This window comes from Podarcis liolepis, assembly GCF_965112155.1.
Source record: "Podarcis liolepis genome assembly, chromosome: 6".
NCBI lineage: Eukaryota > Metazoa > Chordata > Lepidosauria > Squamata > Lacertidae > Podarcis > Podarcis liolepis.
Genome location: NC_139559.1, coordinates 2,975,960 through 2,991,478, shown reverse-complemented (window position 1 = coordinate 2,991,478; position 15,519 = coordinate 2,975,960). Strand labels below are relative to the sequence as shown.

Genomic DNA, 15,519 nt, shown 5'->3' with positions numbered 1-15,519 from the left:
TTGTTTTTGAGCTACTTTTAAGCAAATTCGCCAGCATGGGATTTTCCAGGACATTTTTAGTGATTTCGGTCTGGACACTGTTACCCAGTGCCGTATTCTGGTTACGTCAGGGAAATTCCAGGCGTATGGCAACCCTACATGAAAAACAAGTCTAGAGTCGGAGCTTAGGGAGATGTCCTCTGTTCCAGGAACTCTTCCCATTGTGAGACTTTCGTGGGTGAGAGGAGTGAGTTTGGACGCTGGGTGAGAACCCGGAGGCTGAGTGGGATGGGTGAATTGATACTGGAAAATGAATTGATAATCTATTTATCTGCGTTACTAACTTTGTATCAATGCCATGTTGTTGAATGTAACTGTGTTTTGTAATATTTTATTTAGAATCATAGAACTGTGGAGTCGGAAGGGCTGCTGTTGCTACAGTTCTCTGCACTCTACTTAGAGATATTTTTAACATATTAAGCGGTATAGAAATCAATCAATCAATCAATCAATCAATGCCGCGTGAGACCATTGGCCTCTCTAGCTCATTGGTAGAATCTCTCCAGACTGAACGCTGGGACCATTTTGCCTTATGTCAGATGCACCCTAAGGAGTGCTTATTAAAACTCTACTGACCTGTCCTTCTCTCGTTGAACAGACAGCTGCTTGTCGTGTGGGAAGAAGAATCCAGTGACCACCCACCCCCTGTTCGAAGGCGGCCTCTGTGAGACTTGCCAGGTGAGCGTCCAGGTGATTTTTTTTTGGGGGGGGGGAGTTCCTCCAAACCGTTTCATGCAGAACCATTGCCCTACTTAACAACACGGGACCAGTTTCCCTGCGAGATCGCCTTACCCCACAGAAGCCGCTTCAATTTGCGGAACTGGCACTGTTCTACATCTGTAAGAAGTCATAGAGAAATGCAGGAATCTCAACTACAGCATCCATGACAGATGACCGTTTGACCTCTGCTTAAAAACTCCCAATGAAGGGGAGTCCACCACAGTTGAGGGGATTTCTGTTAGTTTCCTTCTCGCTTCGTTCTTAATTTGTGTATTTGTAAGAGCTGATCTCCACTGATACCCTAATAGCCATGAAATGTGATTGTTCTCTAAATGGATTTTCATTTTTATTGTCCTTTCCTGTAACAATCTTTCAATATAAATGGTGTCCTTGCAACATTCACATTATATAATCTGTTTTTATTTTGAAATAGAGGACGGTGCTGTATTGGAATTATAGGTGACAGTCCTGGAGCTAAAACTTTTGCCCGTTTTTTTTTACCATATTCTAAATCATGCGTGTGAACAGTGGTACCTTGGCTGTCAAACGGCTTGGCTCCTGAACAAATTGGTTCCCAAATGCCACAAACCCGGAAGTAAGCGTTCCGGTTTGTGAACACTTTTCAGAAGCCGTATGTCCGATGCGGTTTCCGCTTGAGTGCACGCCTTGGTTTTTGAATGGTTTCAGGAGTCAAACGGACTTCAGGAATGGATTAAGTTTGAGAACCACGGTACCACTGCATTGGGATTTGTAAACTTAACTCAATAATCAAAGCTTATTTTTCATTAAAGCTAATACCCTTATAGGATCACCATCAATTTCTATATTCTCCAGTGTTGACTACTGCATTCTCTTACTGGATGGCTGAGTTGGCTTGCTTCACAATAGCTACTTAAATTTGGTATGTCCCAACCGCCGAATAAATATTTTTTAATATGTGATTGGTCCAATTGAAATATTAACTTTTTTAAAAAAACAAACCCTGCCATTGTTTTAATTGTTTTCACTGTCCTTTTATTCTTTTTGTTAAACCGCTTTGAGTTTTTTTGTACAACCAAGCAGGATGTACATTTTGCTAAATAAAAAAATACTGCAGATGTCCCCAGCCTTGCCCCTTCCAGATGGTTCGGACTACAGTTCCCACCAGCCTCAGCTGTAGTCCGAAAAATGTGGACGGGGCCAGGCTGGGGGTGGCTGGCCTTCTCTGCGGCTTCTGATACTTAGTTTGGGGCTAGGGACACCCAGGAAATCGGAAACTGTTTAAATCTGCCACTTTTCCTTGCAGGTTCAGTTCCTAGAATTTTTCTACATGTACGATGAAGACGGGTACCAGGCTTACTGCAGCATTTGTTGCGCGGGGAATGAGCTGCTTCTCTGCGACAATGCCAACTGCTTCAGGTGAGAGACCTCACCTGTCTCAAGAATCTAAACTACAGCATCCATGACAGAACCCTTGGAACCAAACCCCTGAGCTAGCTGCGATTGTATTGCTGATCAGAAGGTCGGCGGTTCAAATCCCCGTGACGGGGTGAGCTCCCATTGCTCGGTCCCAGCTCCTGCCAACCTAGCAGTTTGAAAGCACACCAGTGCAAGTAGATAAATAGGTACTACTCCAGCGGGAAGGTAAACAATGTTTCCGTGCTCTCTGGTTTCTGTCATGGTGTTTTGTTGTGCCAGATACGGTTTAGTCCTGCTGGCCACATGACCTGGAAAAAGCTGTCTGGCTTGAAAGTGAGATGAGTGCTGCACCCCATAGCCGCCTTTGACTGGACTTAACTGTCCAGGGGTTCTTTACCTTTACTCCACCCGCATTGTTCTGCCGGGACGCTGAGGTCCAGTGCTGAGAAGCAAAGCTACAGGGAACCAGGCAGAGGTCCTTCTCAGTAGTGGCGCCCTCCCATCAGATGTCAAAGAGATAAACAACTATCTTACATTCAGAAGACATCTGAAGGCAGCCCTGTTCAGGGAAGTTTTTAGTGTGTGACATTTTAATGTATTTTTAATCTTTGTTGGAAGCCACCCAAAGTGGCTGGGGAAACCCAGCCAGATGGGCGGGGTACAAAAAATAAATTATTATTATTACTACTACTACTACTACTACTACTACTACTACTACTAATGCACACTATATGGAAGAAAATGCCTCAGATACCCCCTTTTTTGCTATACATGCAGAACCCTCCTTGTGCTTTATCTGGAGTTGTTTTTCTTTGTAGCATTCGGCCGTTAGGTTCTCCTTTAATTGGTTCCTTCCAGTTTTGTGGTCAGGCCGCACTCTTGCATAGTAATACCGGCTTTACTGATAATGCATTTTGCAGAATTTCTACCTCCTGGCCGTGGAGGAACAGAGGAGCTGCCCAGCCTTACGGACACCCCCCCCCCCGTTCCTCTTCCCTTGTTTTGTGCAGGTGCTTCTGTGTGGACTGCCTGAACCTGCTAGTGGGTCGCGGGGCGGCCGACGCAGCCAGGAAGGAGGACCCCTGGAGCTGCTACATGTGCCAGCCGCAAGAGCGTCACGGGATGCTTCAGAGGAGGGGCGACTGGAACACCCGCCTGAAGGAGTTCTTCACGGACGAGAAGGGGCTTGAATACGTAAGGAAACAGGGGTGTTGTTAAAGGGGGGCAGCGTAGCCCACCTGCCCTAAAGTAGAACTATAGAATTGTAGAGATGCTCTGATGTTCGGATCCAGCTTTTTGGCTTCCCGTTGAAACATTTGGCTGCTGCCTGTGAGAACAGGATGCCCTCCTCTTATACAAAAATCTCCAAATGGGTCCGAATTGCAATGTCTAAAACTCCTGGTAGAGGACGAGGATCTAGAGATCACGCTAAGGGTGGCCAAATTCTGTGTGACTTCCATAAAACTTAGGAAACAGGCTGTACACTTGCCAGAGTGGTGCATGCTCTAGTTATCTCACGCTTGGACTACTGCAACACGCTCTACGTGGGGCTACCTTTGAAGGTGACCCGGAAACTGCAATTAATCCAGAATGCAGCAGCCAGACTGGTGACTGGGAGTGGCCGCAGGGACCACATAACACCGGTTCTGAGAGATCTGCATTGGCTCCCAGTACGTTTCCGAGCACAATTCAAAGTGTTGGTGCTGACCTTTAAAGCCCTAAACGGCCTCGGTCCTGTATACCTGAAGGAGCGTCTCCACCCCCATCGTTCAGCCCGGACACTGAGATCCAGCGCCGAGGGCTTTCTGGCGGTTCCCTCATTGCAAGAAGTGAGGCTACAGGGAACCAGACAGAGGGCCTTCTCGGTAGTGGCGCCCGCCCTGTGGAACGCCCTCCCATCAGATGTCAAAGAGATAAATAATTACCTGACATTCAGAAGACATCTTAAGGCAGCCCTGTTCAGGGAAGTTTTTAATATGTAACGCTGTACTGTTTTTAACACGGATTGGGAGCCGCCCAGAGTAGCTGGGGAAACTCAGCCAGATGGGCGGGGTATAAATAATAAATTATTATTATTATTATTACTACTACCAAAATTATTAAGGTTTTAAATGAGAGTTTTAGGTTGTATTTTAGTGATCGAGATTTAATATATATTTTTAACCGCCGCTATATCTGAATTGTCTCTATTATACCCATTTGCAATTCAGTGTATTCCTGTTGCATTTTATGATTTTCCTGATATTGTAAGTGACCCAGAACTGGTCTGTGACCGTAATAATAAAATTCTATCCTGGGAACAGGATGCCGGACTAGATAGGTCATGGGCCTGATCCTGCAGGCTATTGTTACGCCACGTTCTTAGGTCCAGTTGGTGACGTGAAACTTGTGCATTTGATTTTCTTAATGGCTAGGATTCACACTTCTTGCATGTGGCAACCTTAGAAGAGGCTTCCTATATTTGCAATGAACTTAAGCAATGAACTTAAGCCAGTGGGAGAGATGGGCACCTGGCGGCTGGCGGTGCCATTTCTAATCTCTCTCCCCCCTTCTCTTCTCACAGGAGCCACCAAAAATCTACCCTGCCATCCCAGCAGCAAACAGGAGGCCAATCAGAGTGCTGTCTCTCTTTGATGGAATTGCAACAGGTGAGAGATCCCCTCAACAAACTCTGATGTCGGAGAATCACAGAATTATTTCTTGCCCCCTGCCCATATGACTGGGTTGCCCCAGCCACACAACAAAACGTCCAAAGGGCCACACACCAATATGCTAGAAGCTGGGTTCAAATCACAGGTTTGCTAGGGCAGTGAGTAGGTCGTTTAGCTGATGGGCAGATCCATCATTTACTTTGCCAATCTCACCATTTTGTTTCCCTACTGCTGGTTTAATAACGCATTATGAGTGTTAAAAGTAGGACGTCATGTGTCCATGCGGGACTAATCTATACTGGTGCCTTATAACGTTATAAATGCGTTATAAAAGTGTGACACTGGGGCGCTGTACATCAGTCAATGGAAAATTGCATTGAGAGCTTTACAACTCCTTTTTCATAGCGTTTTTTTTAGATCAGTGGAGATCCAGCCATAGTTATCAAAACCATTCCTTAAGGTTAAAAACCACGAGTGTATCTTCGCCCCTGGTCCCCTTGCGCAGAGAACGCCCTGGTGGTCCTGCGCTGGGCACAAGCTGTAGCGTAGTAATGGCACTGTGAAAAATGTTCGTTGATAACCCTTGAGAAAAAATGCCGCTCTGCCTTGCTAGGTCATAGTGAGGATGGACGAGAACAGCCATCATCACCGCTAAAGGACAGCTCATCCCACAGTGGTGGTCAAGCCTGTGCCCTCCTTCCTTAAGGCCAGTCTGGTTCATTTGACCCCATGTCTATCTCTGTCCACCTTCCTTCCCCTGTCCTGCATCTTCCAGGCTGTCCCATGACATTCGTGATTTGTTTTGGTCCCACCACCGATCTTTTGTTGGCAGTGTTGTTCCTCATCAAACGATGTTGCGCATGCATGACGTGTGTGTGTGTGTGTGTGTGTGTGTGTGTGAACAAAACGTGCACCGGGAAATTGTCATTCTCCATGCCACAGTAGCAGCCAGAGCATGCGCATCAACACTGCAGCTCCTGAGAGTCTCTTGTTTCTGTCGGGATGTGGACACCCTGCACATCTTGGCTCCCACAGTTGGAGCTGTTTGCCAGGAAATCACGAGAGATCTCAAGGGCCACCTCTCCCATCTCCTCACCCGTGGTGCTTTGACTCTTTAGGCTACCTCGTCCTGCGGGATCTTGGCATCCAGGTGGAGAAGTACGTCGCCTCTGAGATCTGCGAGGAGTCCATAGCTGTGGGAACTGTGCGGCACGAAGGGAACATCAAATACGTGCATGACGTCAGGAACATAACCAAGAAAAATGTAAGGAGATTCCCTGTGGTCTAGTTGGGGTTCTTGGCTGAGGCGGCTGGCTGGTTGTATTGGAAGCCGGGTCAAAATGTTTGTTATTATTTATTAAATTTATATACTGCCTTTCATAAAGAGACCATATGGTGGTCTACAACAGTGTTTCCCAACCTTTTTTGGGCAAAGGCACACTTGTTTCATGAAAAAAATCTCGAGGCACACCACCATTACAGCCCCGTGACGTCAGCGCGCAGCGTCACGCCGGGAGGGACATGAATTGCTAGCAAATTACATAATCACCTCCTTGAGGGCTGGCTCATCTTCTCCGAAGGCAGAACCCCATTAATTAACAGCACAGACTCACACCATAGCCAAGACGAGGGGGGAAAACCTCAGTCATGCACAGTCATGCACATATGGGGGCTAAATGAGGACGAAGACCGGGCAGAGAGCAGGGTTCAAATCACCCGACCTGGCCAGGACAATCCCTGGGTGCTCCCTTGGGCCACTCGCCTGACCCACCTCGCAGGGCTGTTGTTGCGAGGATAACACGGGGAGAACCACGCGCGCCCCTGGGAGCTCCTTGGAGGAGAAAGCGGGCGATGAATGCAATGCACGAAATATATGAGAGGCGACCAGGTTTTGCAGGTGAGGGCCCCCCGCCAGCCTCCGCTTCCAACACCCGGCGCAACGACACCGAAGTTTCCCCCGGGGCTTGGCTCGGGGAGCAGCGCTGCTCCCCCCCCCGGCTCCCCTTCGCCCTCCCGGCTCTCTCTGCCGCCCACTGGGGACCCCCCTCACCTGCCAAGTCCGGAGCGCCGGTGGAAGTTGCATGCATGCATGCAGGGCGCCGCGTTGCCATTGCATTGCGCTGCACTCCATGCAACGCCTGCACGCATGCATTGCCTTGCACGCCGCCAAGGGGTCTCCCCACGATCCGATGCGTCCCCTCCGGCGCGGATGCAGCATTGCAAAAATAAAAAAACCCCCGTCGCAGCCCTACCTGGGGGGCAGCCTCCGCCGCTCCGCCTCCGCGGGGATCCCCGGGCTCCATCCTGCCGCCCGATCTCCGCGGGGGCGCAGGCAGGCTGCGCGGGGTCTGCGCGGAAGAGCCCCTGCCCGCCCGGCCGCCGCCGCTGCGCTCATTCCATGGCCAGGAGAAGAGCGCTTCAAACAAAATGCCCGGCCCGCCAGGCCACGCTGGGAAACGTAGTTTGCGCACCCCGCGCGGGCGCGGAGCCCAAGGGCGAGGGGATTACGGATCCCGGCAGCCCCCGTGCCAGGGACGGAGGGGGAGAGGCCAGGTGCAGGGATGGAGGGACGGGTGGGCGAGCGAGTGAGTGAGTGGCAGCCGCCAAGCCTTGGCCGAGAGCCAGGAAGGGCCTCCCCGGAGGAGGAGGAGGAGGAGGAGGAGGGAGGCACAGAGCGGGAGGGAGGGAGGGAACCCCAGGGGTCATCTAGTGACGGCGCCCCAATCGAAAATTTGACTTAAAAAAAAAATCTTTCAAATTTTTTAATTTTTCCCGCGGCACACCAGGCAACATCTCGCGGCACACTAGTGTGCCGCGGAACAGTGGTTGGGAAACACTGGTCTACAACATAAAACATCAAGTACATAATACAGCAAGACGAAATTAATCCGTTCCGCGAGTCTCTTCGTCTAGCGTTTTTTTCGTCTTGCGAAGCAACCCTATTAGTGGATTAGCGCTATTAGCGGTTTAGCGGCTATTAAAGGCTTAGCGGCTATTAAAGGCTTAGCGGATTAGCGGCTAAAAGGCTATTAGCGGCTTAGCGGCTTAGAAAAAGGGGGGGAAAGCGGAAAAAAATTGGAACACTTGCAAGATGTTTTCGTCTTGCCAAGCAAGCCCATAGGGAAAATCGTCTTGCAAAGCAGCTCAAAAATGGAAAACCCTTTCGTCTAGCGGGTTTTCCGTCTTGCGAGGCATTCGTCTTGCGGGGCACCACTGTATAATAATAGCACAAGGGGGGAAAAGACAAATACCTCCCCACTCCACTTTAAAAGGTCATCTTTTTTTAAATTCAGACATCTGAAGGCAGCCCTGTTTCGGGAAGCTTTTAATGTTTGATGTATTATAGTATTTTAATATTCTTTTGGAAGCCGCCCAGAGTGGCTGGGGAAGCCCAGCCAGATGGGTGGGGTATAAATAATAAATTATTATTATTATTATTATTATTATTATTAATTAGCCAAAGGTTTTGGAGAAGACAAATGCTTTTGCCTGACACCTAAAGATGTGTAACCAAGGTGCCAAGCAAACCTAATTGGGGAGAGCACCTCACAAATGGAGAGCCCTGCAGAAAAGGTCTGTTCCTGTACTGCCACCACCTGGACCTCACGCATAGCTGTCAAGGTTTTCCCTTTTTTAAGGGAAATTCCCTTATTCCGAATAGGATTCCTCGCAAGAAAAGGGAAAAGTTGACAGCTATGACCTCACGTGGATGAGACACACAAAGAAAAGCCTCAGATAATACATTTATTTATTGAAAAGAATTGATATAGTGCTTGATTGTGGTTTAAAAGATGTTTATTTTATTATAAATAACCACGGTGAGAAGAGGATGCTGGGCTCCTTTGGGCCTGATCCAGCTGTCTGACTCTTCTGGGGTCTTCTGCGATGTGGTCATTTTGTGCAGGGCCAGGTTTAGGTTTGATGAGGCCCTAAGCTCCTGAAGGTAATGGAGCCCTTTCTATGTCCAGCTGTCCTTTGTCAACAACAAATTGTCACTGTTTTTTCGTGTTGAATATATGCTATATGGTGATTTATGGACCTAGTAGGTATCTAAAGCCATTTGTACATCAAAGTAATTGTTGAACTGAAATACAATTAAGAAGTATATTAAAAGTGAAATAATTATTAAGCTCTAACATAAAATGATTGGGGGCCCATTACTTACATCATAGGAGCCTACACAACCCAAAACACTGTTGCTGTATGTAGGTTTTATTTTATTTGTTTTCTATCTTATATGTTGGAAATGCACACCCAGTTCCCGCCCCCTTTAATTTTTTTGGGGGGGGCCACAAGAGAGTGGGGCCCTAAGCTATAGATTGTTTAGCTTATACGTAAATCCGGCGCTGATTTTGTGAAGCCCCAGAAGCCTGGGATTTACAAACCGGACAGGCAACATGACTTTGCACTTGACCTTGCAAAACCCATTGCTCTGCTTGCCCGTTGCAGATTGACGAATGGGGCCCTTTTGACCTGGTGATTGGCGGAAGCCCCTGCAACGACCTCTCCATCGTGAACCCTGCCAGGAAGGGCCTGTATGGTAAGCAAGGATGGGGACTCTCAGCTTGGCTCCTCAACCCAGAAGTTTTTTTTTTTTTAATGTCCTACATTCCTTTGACCCACCCGTCTTCCTCCTTGCAGAGGGGACCGGACGACTCTTCTTTGAGTTCTACCACCTTCTCAATTACACGCGCCCCAAAGCCGGGGAGGAGCGCCCCTTCTTTTGGCTGTTTGAGAACGTCGTGGCCATGCGCATCAACGACAAGAGGGACATCTCTCGTTTCTTGGAGGTAAAGGCCCGGGGGTTCAGTTTCTTCCTCAAGGGCAAGAAGCTTATGAAAAACAAAAATCAAAAGGAGAAAATTAGAGGATGGCTGAGAACGCCCTTGACCTCTGCAAAATGTGTTTGCAATTATTTAGTTGAAGGCATGGATCCTGCTTTCGCATGGGTGGGTTCTAATAGGGGCAGACTAGAAGGTAGAACCGGGACGCGGGTGGCGCTGTGGGTTAAACCACAGAGCCTAGGACTTGCCGATCAGAAGGTCGGCGGTTCGAATCCCCGCGACGAAGTGAGCTCCCATTGCTCGGTCCCTGCTCCTGCCAACCTAGCAGTTCGAAAGCACATCAAAGTTGCAAGTAGATAAATAGGTACTGCTCCAGTGGGAAGGGAAACGGCGTTTCCGTGCGCTGCTCTGGTTCGCCAGAAGCAGCTCAGTCATGCTGGCCACATGACCTGGAAGCTGTGCGCCAGCTCTCTCGGCCAAGAAAGCGAGATGAGCGCCGCAACCCCAGAGTCGGTCACAACTGGCCCTAATGGTCAGGGGTCCCTTTACCTTAGAAGGTAGAACAAGGCATTTGGGGTGTTAAGTGAATGCCCATTAGCGGGATGCCCTGTTGTGTAAGGCCTTCCTGTGCCCGTGTTTCATCCAAATCCCTTTAAATGATCTTTGTTGTACTGTCCACCTCTTTTCCATTTCTCTTTTCATAATTGGTGCCCCTGCACTTAAGGACCTTGCTCAGCCCCTTTGCGGGGCCTCGCTCTGATGACCGTGCAGCGGACTGTTCACAATTGGCGTACAACCGATTCTAGGAACCCATCTACTGTATTTTTTCCGTGTATAAAGGTAAAGGGACCCCTGACCATTAGGTCCAGTCGTGGCCGACTCTGGGGTTGCGGTGCTCATCTCGCCCTTCATCCGAAGATCACAGGCCATTCCCAGCATAGTACTGGAATTAGTACTATTGTTGTCATCGCCGCTACTACAGTGGTGCCCCGCAAGACGAATGCCTCGCAAGACGGAAAACCCGCTAGACGAAAGGGTTTTCCGTTTTGGAGGTGCTTTGCAAAACGAATTTCCTATGGGCTTGCTTTGCAAGACGAAAAAGTCTTGCGAGTTCCTGCGGGGTTCCCCCCCCCCTTTTCCCAAGCCGCTAAGCTCCTTATCAGCTGATCCTAAGCCGCTAAGCCGCTTAACAGCTGATCCGCTAAGCCGCTTAACAGCTGATCCGCTAAGCCGCTAAACCGCTTATCAGCTGTTCCGCTAAGCCACTAATAGCGCTAAGCCGCTAATGGGCTTGCTTCACAAGACGAAAAAACCGCAAGACGAAGAGACTCTTTTCGTCTTGCGAGGCACCACTGTACTATCCTAAACATGGCAGCGCATGAGGCAGCCTGCAATTCATCTTTCTGACTTTTGGAGTTGCTTCTTTTCCCCAAGCTGCACCTAAGCCTTCTGTCAAAGGAACTGTGAATTAGTCCTTCTGCCACTTCATCTCTAACTGCCCTCCCTTTTTGTCTTCAGTGTAACCCCATTATGATTGATGCCGTCAAAGTCTCGGCTGCACACCGGGCCCGATACTTCTGGGGGAATCTTCCTGGGATGAACAGGTAATGTAGAAGCACCTCTAGGGGCCACGCCGTGGACCCGCGATCCCTTCCCAAGAGGCAGCAAAGTCAAGCTGCAATCCTTGGCCAAAGGGTACTCTGTTCTCATAGTGGCCAGCCAGTTGCCCCCAAGGGAAGCACACAAACAGGATTTGAACACAAGAGCAACTCTTTCCTCCTGTCGTTTCCAGCAACACGGATTCAGAAGCATTAGTGCCTCTGACCGTGGGAGCAGAACATCGCCAGCCTGGCTAGTAGCCGCCGATAGCCTTCTCCTCCTCCTCGAATTTGTCCAGTCCTCATTGAAAGCCATTTAATTTGGTGGCGATCACTGCCCCTTATGGGAGGGAGCTCCATAGTTTAAGTCTTGCACATAATAATAATAATAATAATAATAATAATAATAATATTTTTTATTTATACCCCGCCCTTCCCGGTTCAAAAACCGGGCTCAGGGCGGCTAACAACAAATTCAAAACACTTAATTGATGCAACAAAAAACAGCATAAAATACAGTATAAAACGTGAATAGCAATAAATTCAGAATTCAAAAATAAATTTAGGGGGGAAATCCATCCAATAAACATTAGATGATCCCCAGGGCTAGCTGGCTAAGTTAGTCCTATTTGGGCCACCGAGGAGACCAGGGGAGAATTAGATGTGGGATCCCAGAGCAGGTAATCTTCATAAAAAGGGGAGAGGGAGGGAAAGAAGGAAGGGGAATGAAAGATCAGGCTAAGTTCAAATAGAAAGCCAGGCAGAATAGCTCTGTTTTACAGGCCCTGCAGAGGGAGGTTAAATCCTGCAGGGCCCTGGTCTCATGGGACAGAGCATTCCACTAGGTCGGAGCCATCACTGAGAAGCCCCTGGCCCTGGTGGAGGATAATCTGACTTCCTTAGGGGCCAGGACCTCTAAACTATGATTATGGACCTTAAGGTCCTCTACGGGGGCAGATCAGGAGAGGCGGTCCCACAAATACGAGGGCCCTAAGCCACAAAGGGCTTTAAAGGTCAAAACCAGCACCTTGAACCTGACCCGATACTCCACTGGGAGCCAGTGCAGAAGGAATATTCCATCGCTCAGCTTCATCGGATGTCCACAAACTCCAGTGTGATGAGGGAGAAAAACATCCCTCTCCCAGGTTCCCCAAACCTGGGTCTTCAGCTGTATTTGGACTACAACTCCCATCATCCCTAGCTAGCAGGACCAGTGGTCAGGGATGATGGGAACTGTAGTCCAAAAAACAGCCAAAAACCCAAGTTTGGGAAATCCCGTATGCTATGCGTCATTTTATAAATTCTGCCCTGTTGCCTCTTACTTGCCTTTTCTGTAAACTAAAAAGTCCCAAATGCTGCAACCTTTGTAGTTGATTCGCTCCATGCCCTTGATCATTTCGGGAGCCCTCTCCTGAACCTTTCCAAACATTACAACAACCACAACATGCGCTCAGCAACAGATAGAGGGCCAAAGTTCCCCCACATTGCTCTAAAATGATGAGCTTGGAGGACAATGGGGCCGTGGCTTAGAGAGTAATTCGCTTTGTCTTTTCTTAGGCCCCTGGTAGCTTCGACGACGGATAAACTTGAACTTCAGGACTGCTTGGAGTATGGCAGAACAGCCAAGGTACTTTTGGTACTTTCCCCATTTCAAGTAGTTCCTCCATTCTTATTCGCCCCCCTCCATTCTTATGAAAGATCCAGGGGGGAAGAAAGGTAACGACAACCTTTGCCAACCCAGTGACCTCCAGATGTTGTTGGCCAACAACAGCTGGAAGGTCCAAGTTGGCAAAGGGCTGGGCTATGGAATGCCCCCTGGGTCTCTCGCCCTGCAAATCACGTCCCACGTTGCCTATATTATATCTCTAGTGGACCCTGGGGTGCTCCTCTTTCCTGCTGCCCTCCCCCCACTACCCACCCATGTGAGGCTCTTTATGCCGAACGAAACGGCGAGACACTCTCCCTTCTGTCTCTCCCCTTCTCTACTTGTGAGCAAGGGACCCAGACATTCCACAGATATGACAAAATGAAGCCCAAAATGGATCTCTGAGTTGGAGGGGGCGGATGCGCCACTAAGGGGACATTGTCCCCTCTGAGGAAGAGATGCAAAGACCCTCTTTCGCATTCCTGAGGGCCCGGCAGTGACCTCCCAGCGGCTGCTTTTCATCTGGATATTTTTAGCTGCCTTCTGGGCAAAATACCTCCCTACCTCCCCCCCCCCCGCCACTTGAAGGCATACCAGTGACATCTGAGCGCATTTCTGGCTGATGGATGAGAAGCCTAAAATCACTGGACAGAGCCAGCCTCGCTCCCTTCCTCTGCTGAACGGCATTAATACTACCACTTTCTGGAAACCTTCACACAGAGCACTTGTATTTTTGGGGTGTGTGTGGTCATTTGTAGGGATGCGGGTGGCGCTGTGGGTTAAACCACAGAGCCTTGGACTTGCCGATCAGAAGGTCGGCGGTTCGAATCCCCGCCATGGGGTGAGCTCCCGTTGCTCAGTCCCTGCTCCTGCCAACCTAGCAGTTCGAAAGCACGCCAAAGTGCAAGTAGATAAATAGGTACCGCTCCGGCAGGAAGGTAACGGGCGTTTCCGTGCGCTGCTCTGGTTCGCCAGAAGCGGCTTAGTCCTGCTGGCCACATGACCCAGAAGCTGTACGCCGGCTCCCTCGGCCAATAAAGCGAGATGAGTGCCGCAACCCCAGAGTCAGCCACGACTGGACCTAATGGTCCGGGGTCCTTTAGGGTGGTCATTTGTGTGTGTGTGTTTTAAAAATGTTTGCTTTTCTTCTCTTTCAGTTGAAAAAGGTCCAGACCATCACCACAAAGTCTAATTCCATCAGGCAGGGGAAAGCCCAGACTTTCCCAGTGCGGATGAATGGCAAGGACGACAATTTGTGGTGCACTGAATTGGAAAGGTGGGATACAAGGGGGGGTGGGATAATGGCGCATGGCAAGGGGGGTGGGAGGGAGGGAGAGATGAAAGGAAACAGGCAGGAGCTGCCCAGGAAATGCTTTTCTTCAGAGCAGTTGGGGCTCCAGCCTCTCTTCAAGAGGAGCAAATATTTGTTTTCCTGCAAAGGGGTGCATGTTAAAGATTATTTGTCATGGAGTCGTTACTTCTACCACTCTTTTCAATTGTTATGATTTGTTCCTGTTGTTATTCATTATTAGACTTATCAGTTGCATGTTACCTAACTAGGTCTCCAAGTGACTTACCTTTGGAAACACAAATGTAAATGCATTACACCACAGGGGGGGGGGGGAAATGAGGCAAAACAATTTAATTCATTTGAGAATAATATTTATCTATGCCTTGGCATCATAATCACAGTAGTTTAAAATTCTATAAAACCATACAGTAAAATCATAAATGTTAAAAGCAAGTTATAACCAAAAGAATTAAAAAGAAACATCAGTGGACTGGTGTGGGGTATGGGTGTATTCAAACTTGCCTGACTAATAATAATAATAATAATAATAATAATAATATCATGCCCATCTGGCTGGGTTGTCCCAGCCACTCTGCATAGGCCTGGCAGAATGGAAAAGTTTTCAGCAATTCAAGGCTCTGGTTTCCCCTCTAATGGCTTTAATGGCTTGAGACCTCAATACATTTCCTCATGTGTACCTGCCCAGACCCCGGAATCCTCACCATACGCGGAGACCCTTCTCTGCGCCTCACATCCAAAGGGCGCTGAGGAGAAATTGGGCCTTCTCCGCGATTGCTCCCTGTCTATGGAGCGCTCTCTTTGGGGAGGCCCTCTTGCAGGGCCAGCCCATCCAAGAGGCAAGATGTGGCGACCACCTTGGGCTGCAGTATCCATGGGGCAGCAATTCCGGCCTCCAAGGACTGTGTTGCATGCTGCTACCACCACAGCAGCACTTGCGGCACAATCCTTGGAGGCAGGACCTGACCCGTGGCACCTGGAAAGTGACATCTGGGTGAATATTAGGAAGCTCTACCAGTTTCCTCCCACCATTCTTCCCAGTGTAAATCTTTATTCCCGTCTTGTTCCAGGTGTACATCTTTGCACGCCTCTTCTTCCCGCATGGGGCTGGTGGATGCCATTTTGCGGTGCAAAGTGTCTTGGGCCAGCCCTGCTATCTGGGCACCACCCTCAACGACGTTTCTGCAATAGGCAGAGATGTCTTGTTTCCCCGGCATACGATAGTCTTGTTGCTAGGTTTCATATTGCTTATGTAATTTTATTATAGGTTTACAGTGTACAGTGGTACCTCAGGTTAAGAACTTATAATCATAGAATCATAGAGTTGGAAGAGACCACAAGGGCCATCGAGTCCAACCCCCTGCCAAGCAGGAAA

General features: G+C 48.9%; 2 protein-coding genes across 3 annotated transcripts in view; both read left to right on the top strand.

Moving 5' to 3' along the window:
• The window catches only part of CCM2L (CCM2 like scaffold protein), an 881,881-nt gene that overhangs the window by 449,119 nt on the left and 417,243 nt on the right, over window positions 1-15,519 (top strand). The gene's annotated exons all lie outside the window — the stretch shown is intronic.
• DNMT3B (DNA methyltransferase 3 beta) overlaps window positions 1-15,519 on the top strand; it is a 63,609-nt gene that overhangs the window by 44,350 nt on the left and 3,740 nt on the right. For both annotated transcript variants that reach the window (XM_083507388.1, XM_083507389.1), the window contains 10 exons: window positions 638-717; window positions 2,045-2,157; window positions 3,168-3,351; window positions 4,721-4,805; window positions 5,927-6,072; window positions 9,258-9,348; window positions 9,450-9,598; window positions 11,111-11,196; window positions 12,748-12,817; window positions 13,993-14,111. In XM_083507388.1, coding sequence (XP_083363514.1) covers window positions 638-717; window positions 2,045-2,157; window positions 3,168-3,351; window positions 4,721-4,805; window positions 5,927-6,072; window positions 9,258-9,348; window positions 9,450-9,598; window positions 11,111-11,196; window positions 12,748-12,817; window positions 13,993-14,111 — 1,123 coding nt within the window. The remainder of the gene's footprint in view (window positions 1-637; window positions 718-2,044; window positions 2,158-3,167; window positions 3,352-4,720; window positions 4,806-5,926; window positions 6,073-9,257; window positions 9,349-9,449; window positions 9,599-11,110; window positions 11,197-12,747; window positions 12,818-13,992; window positions 14,112-15,519) is intronic.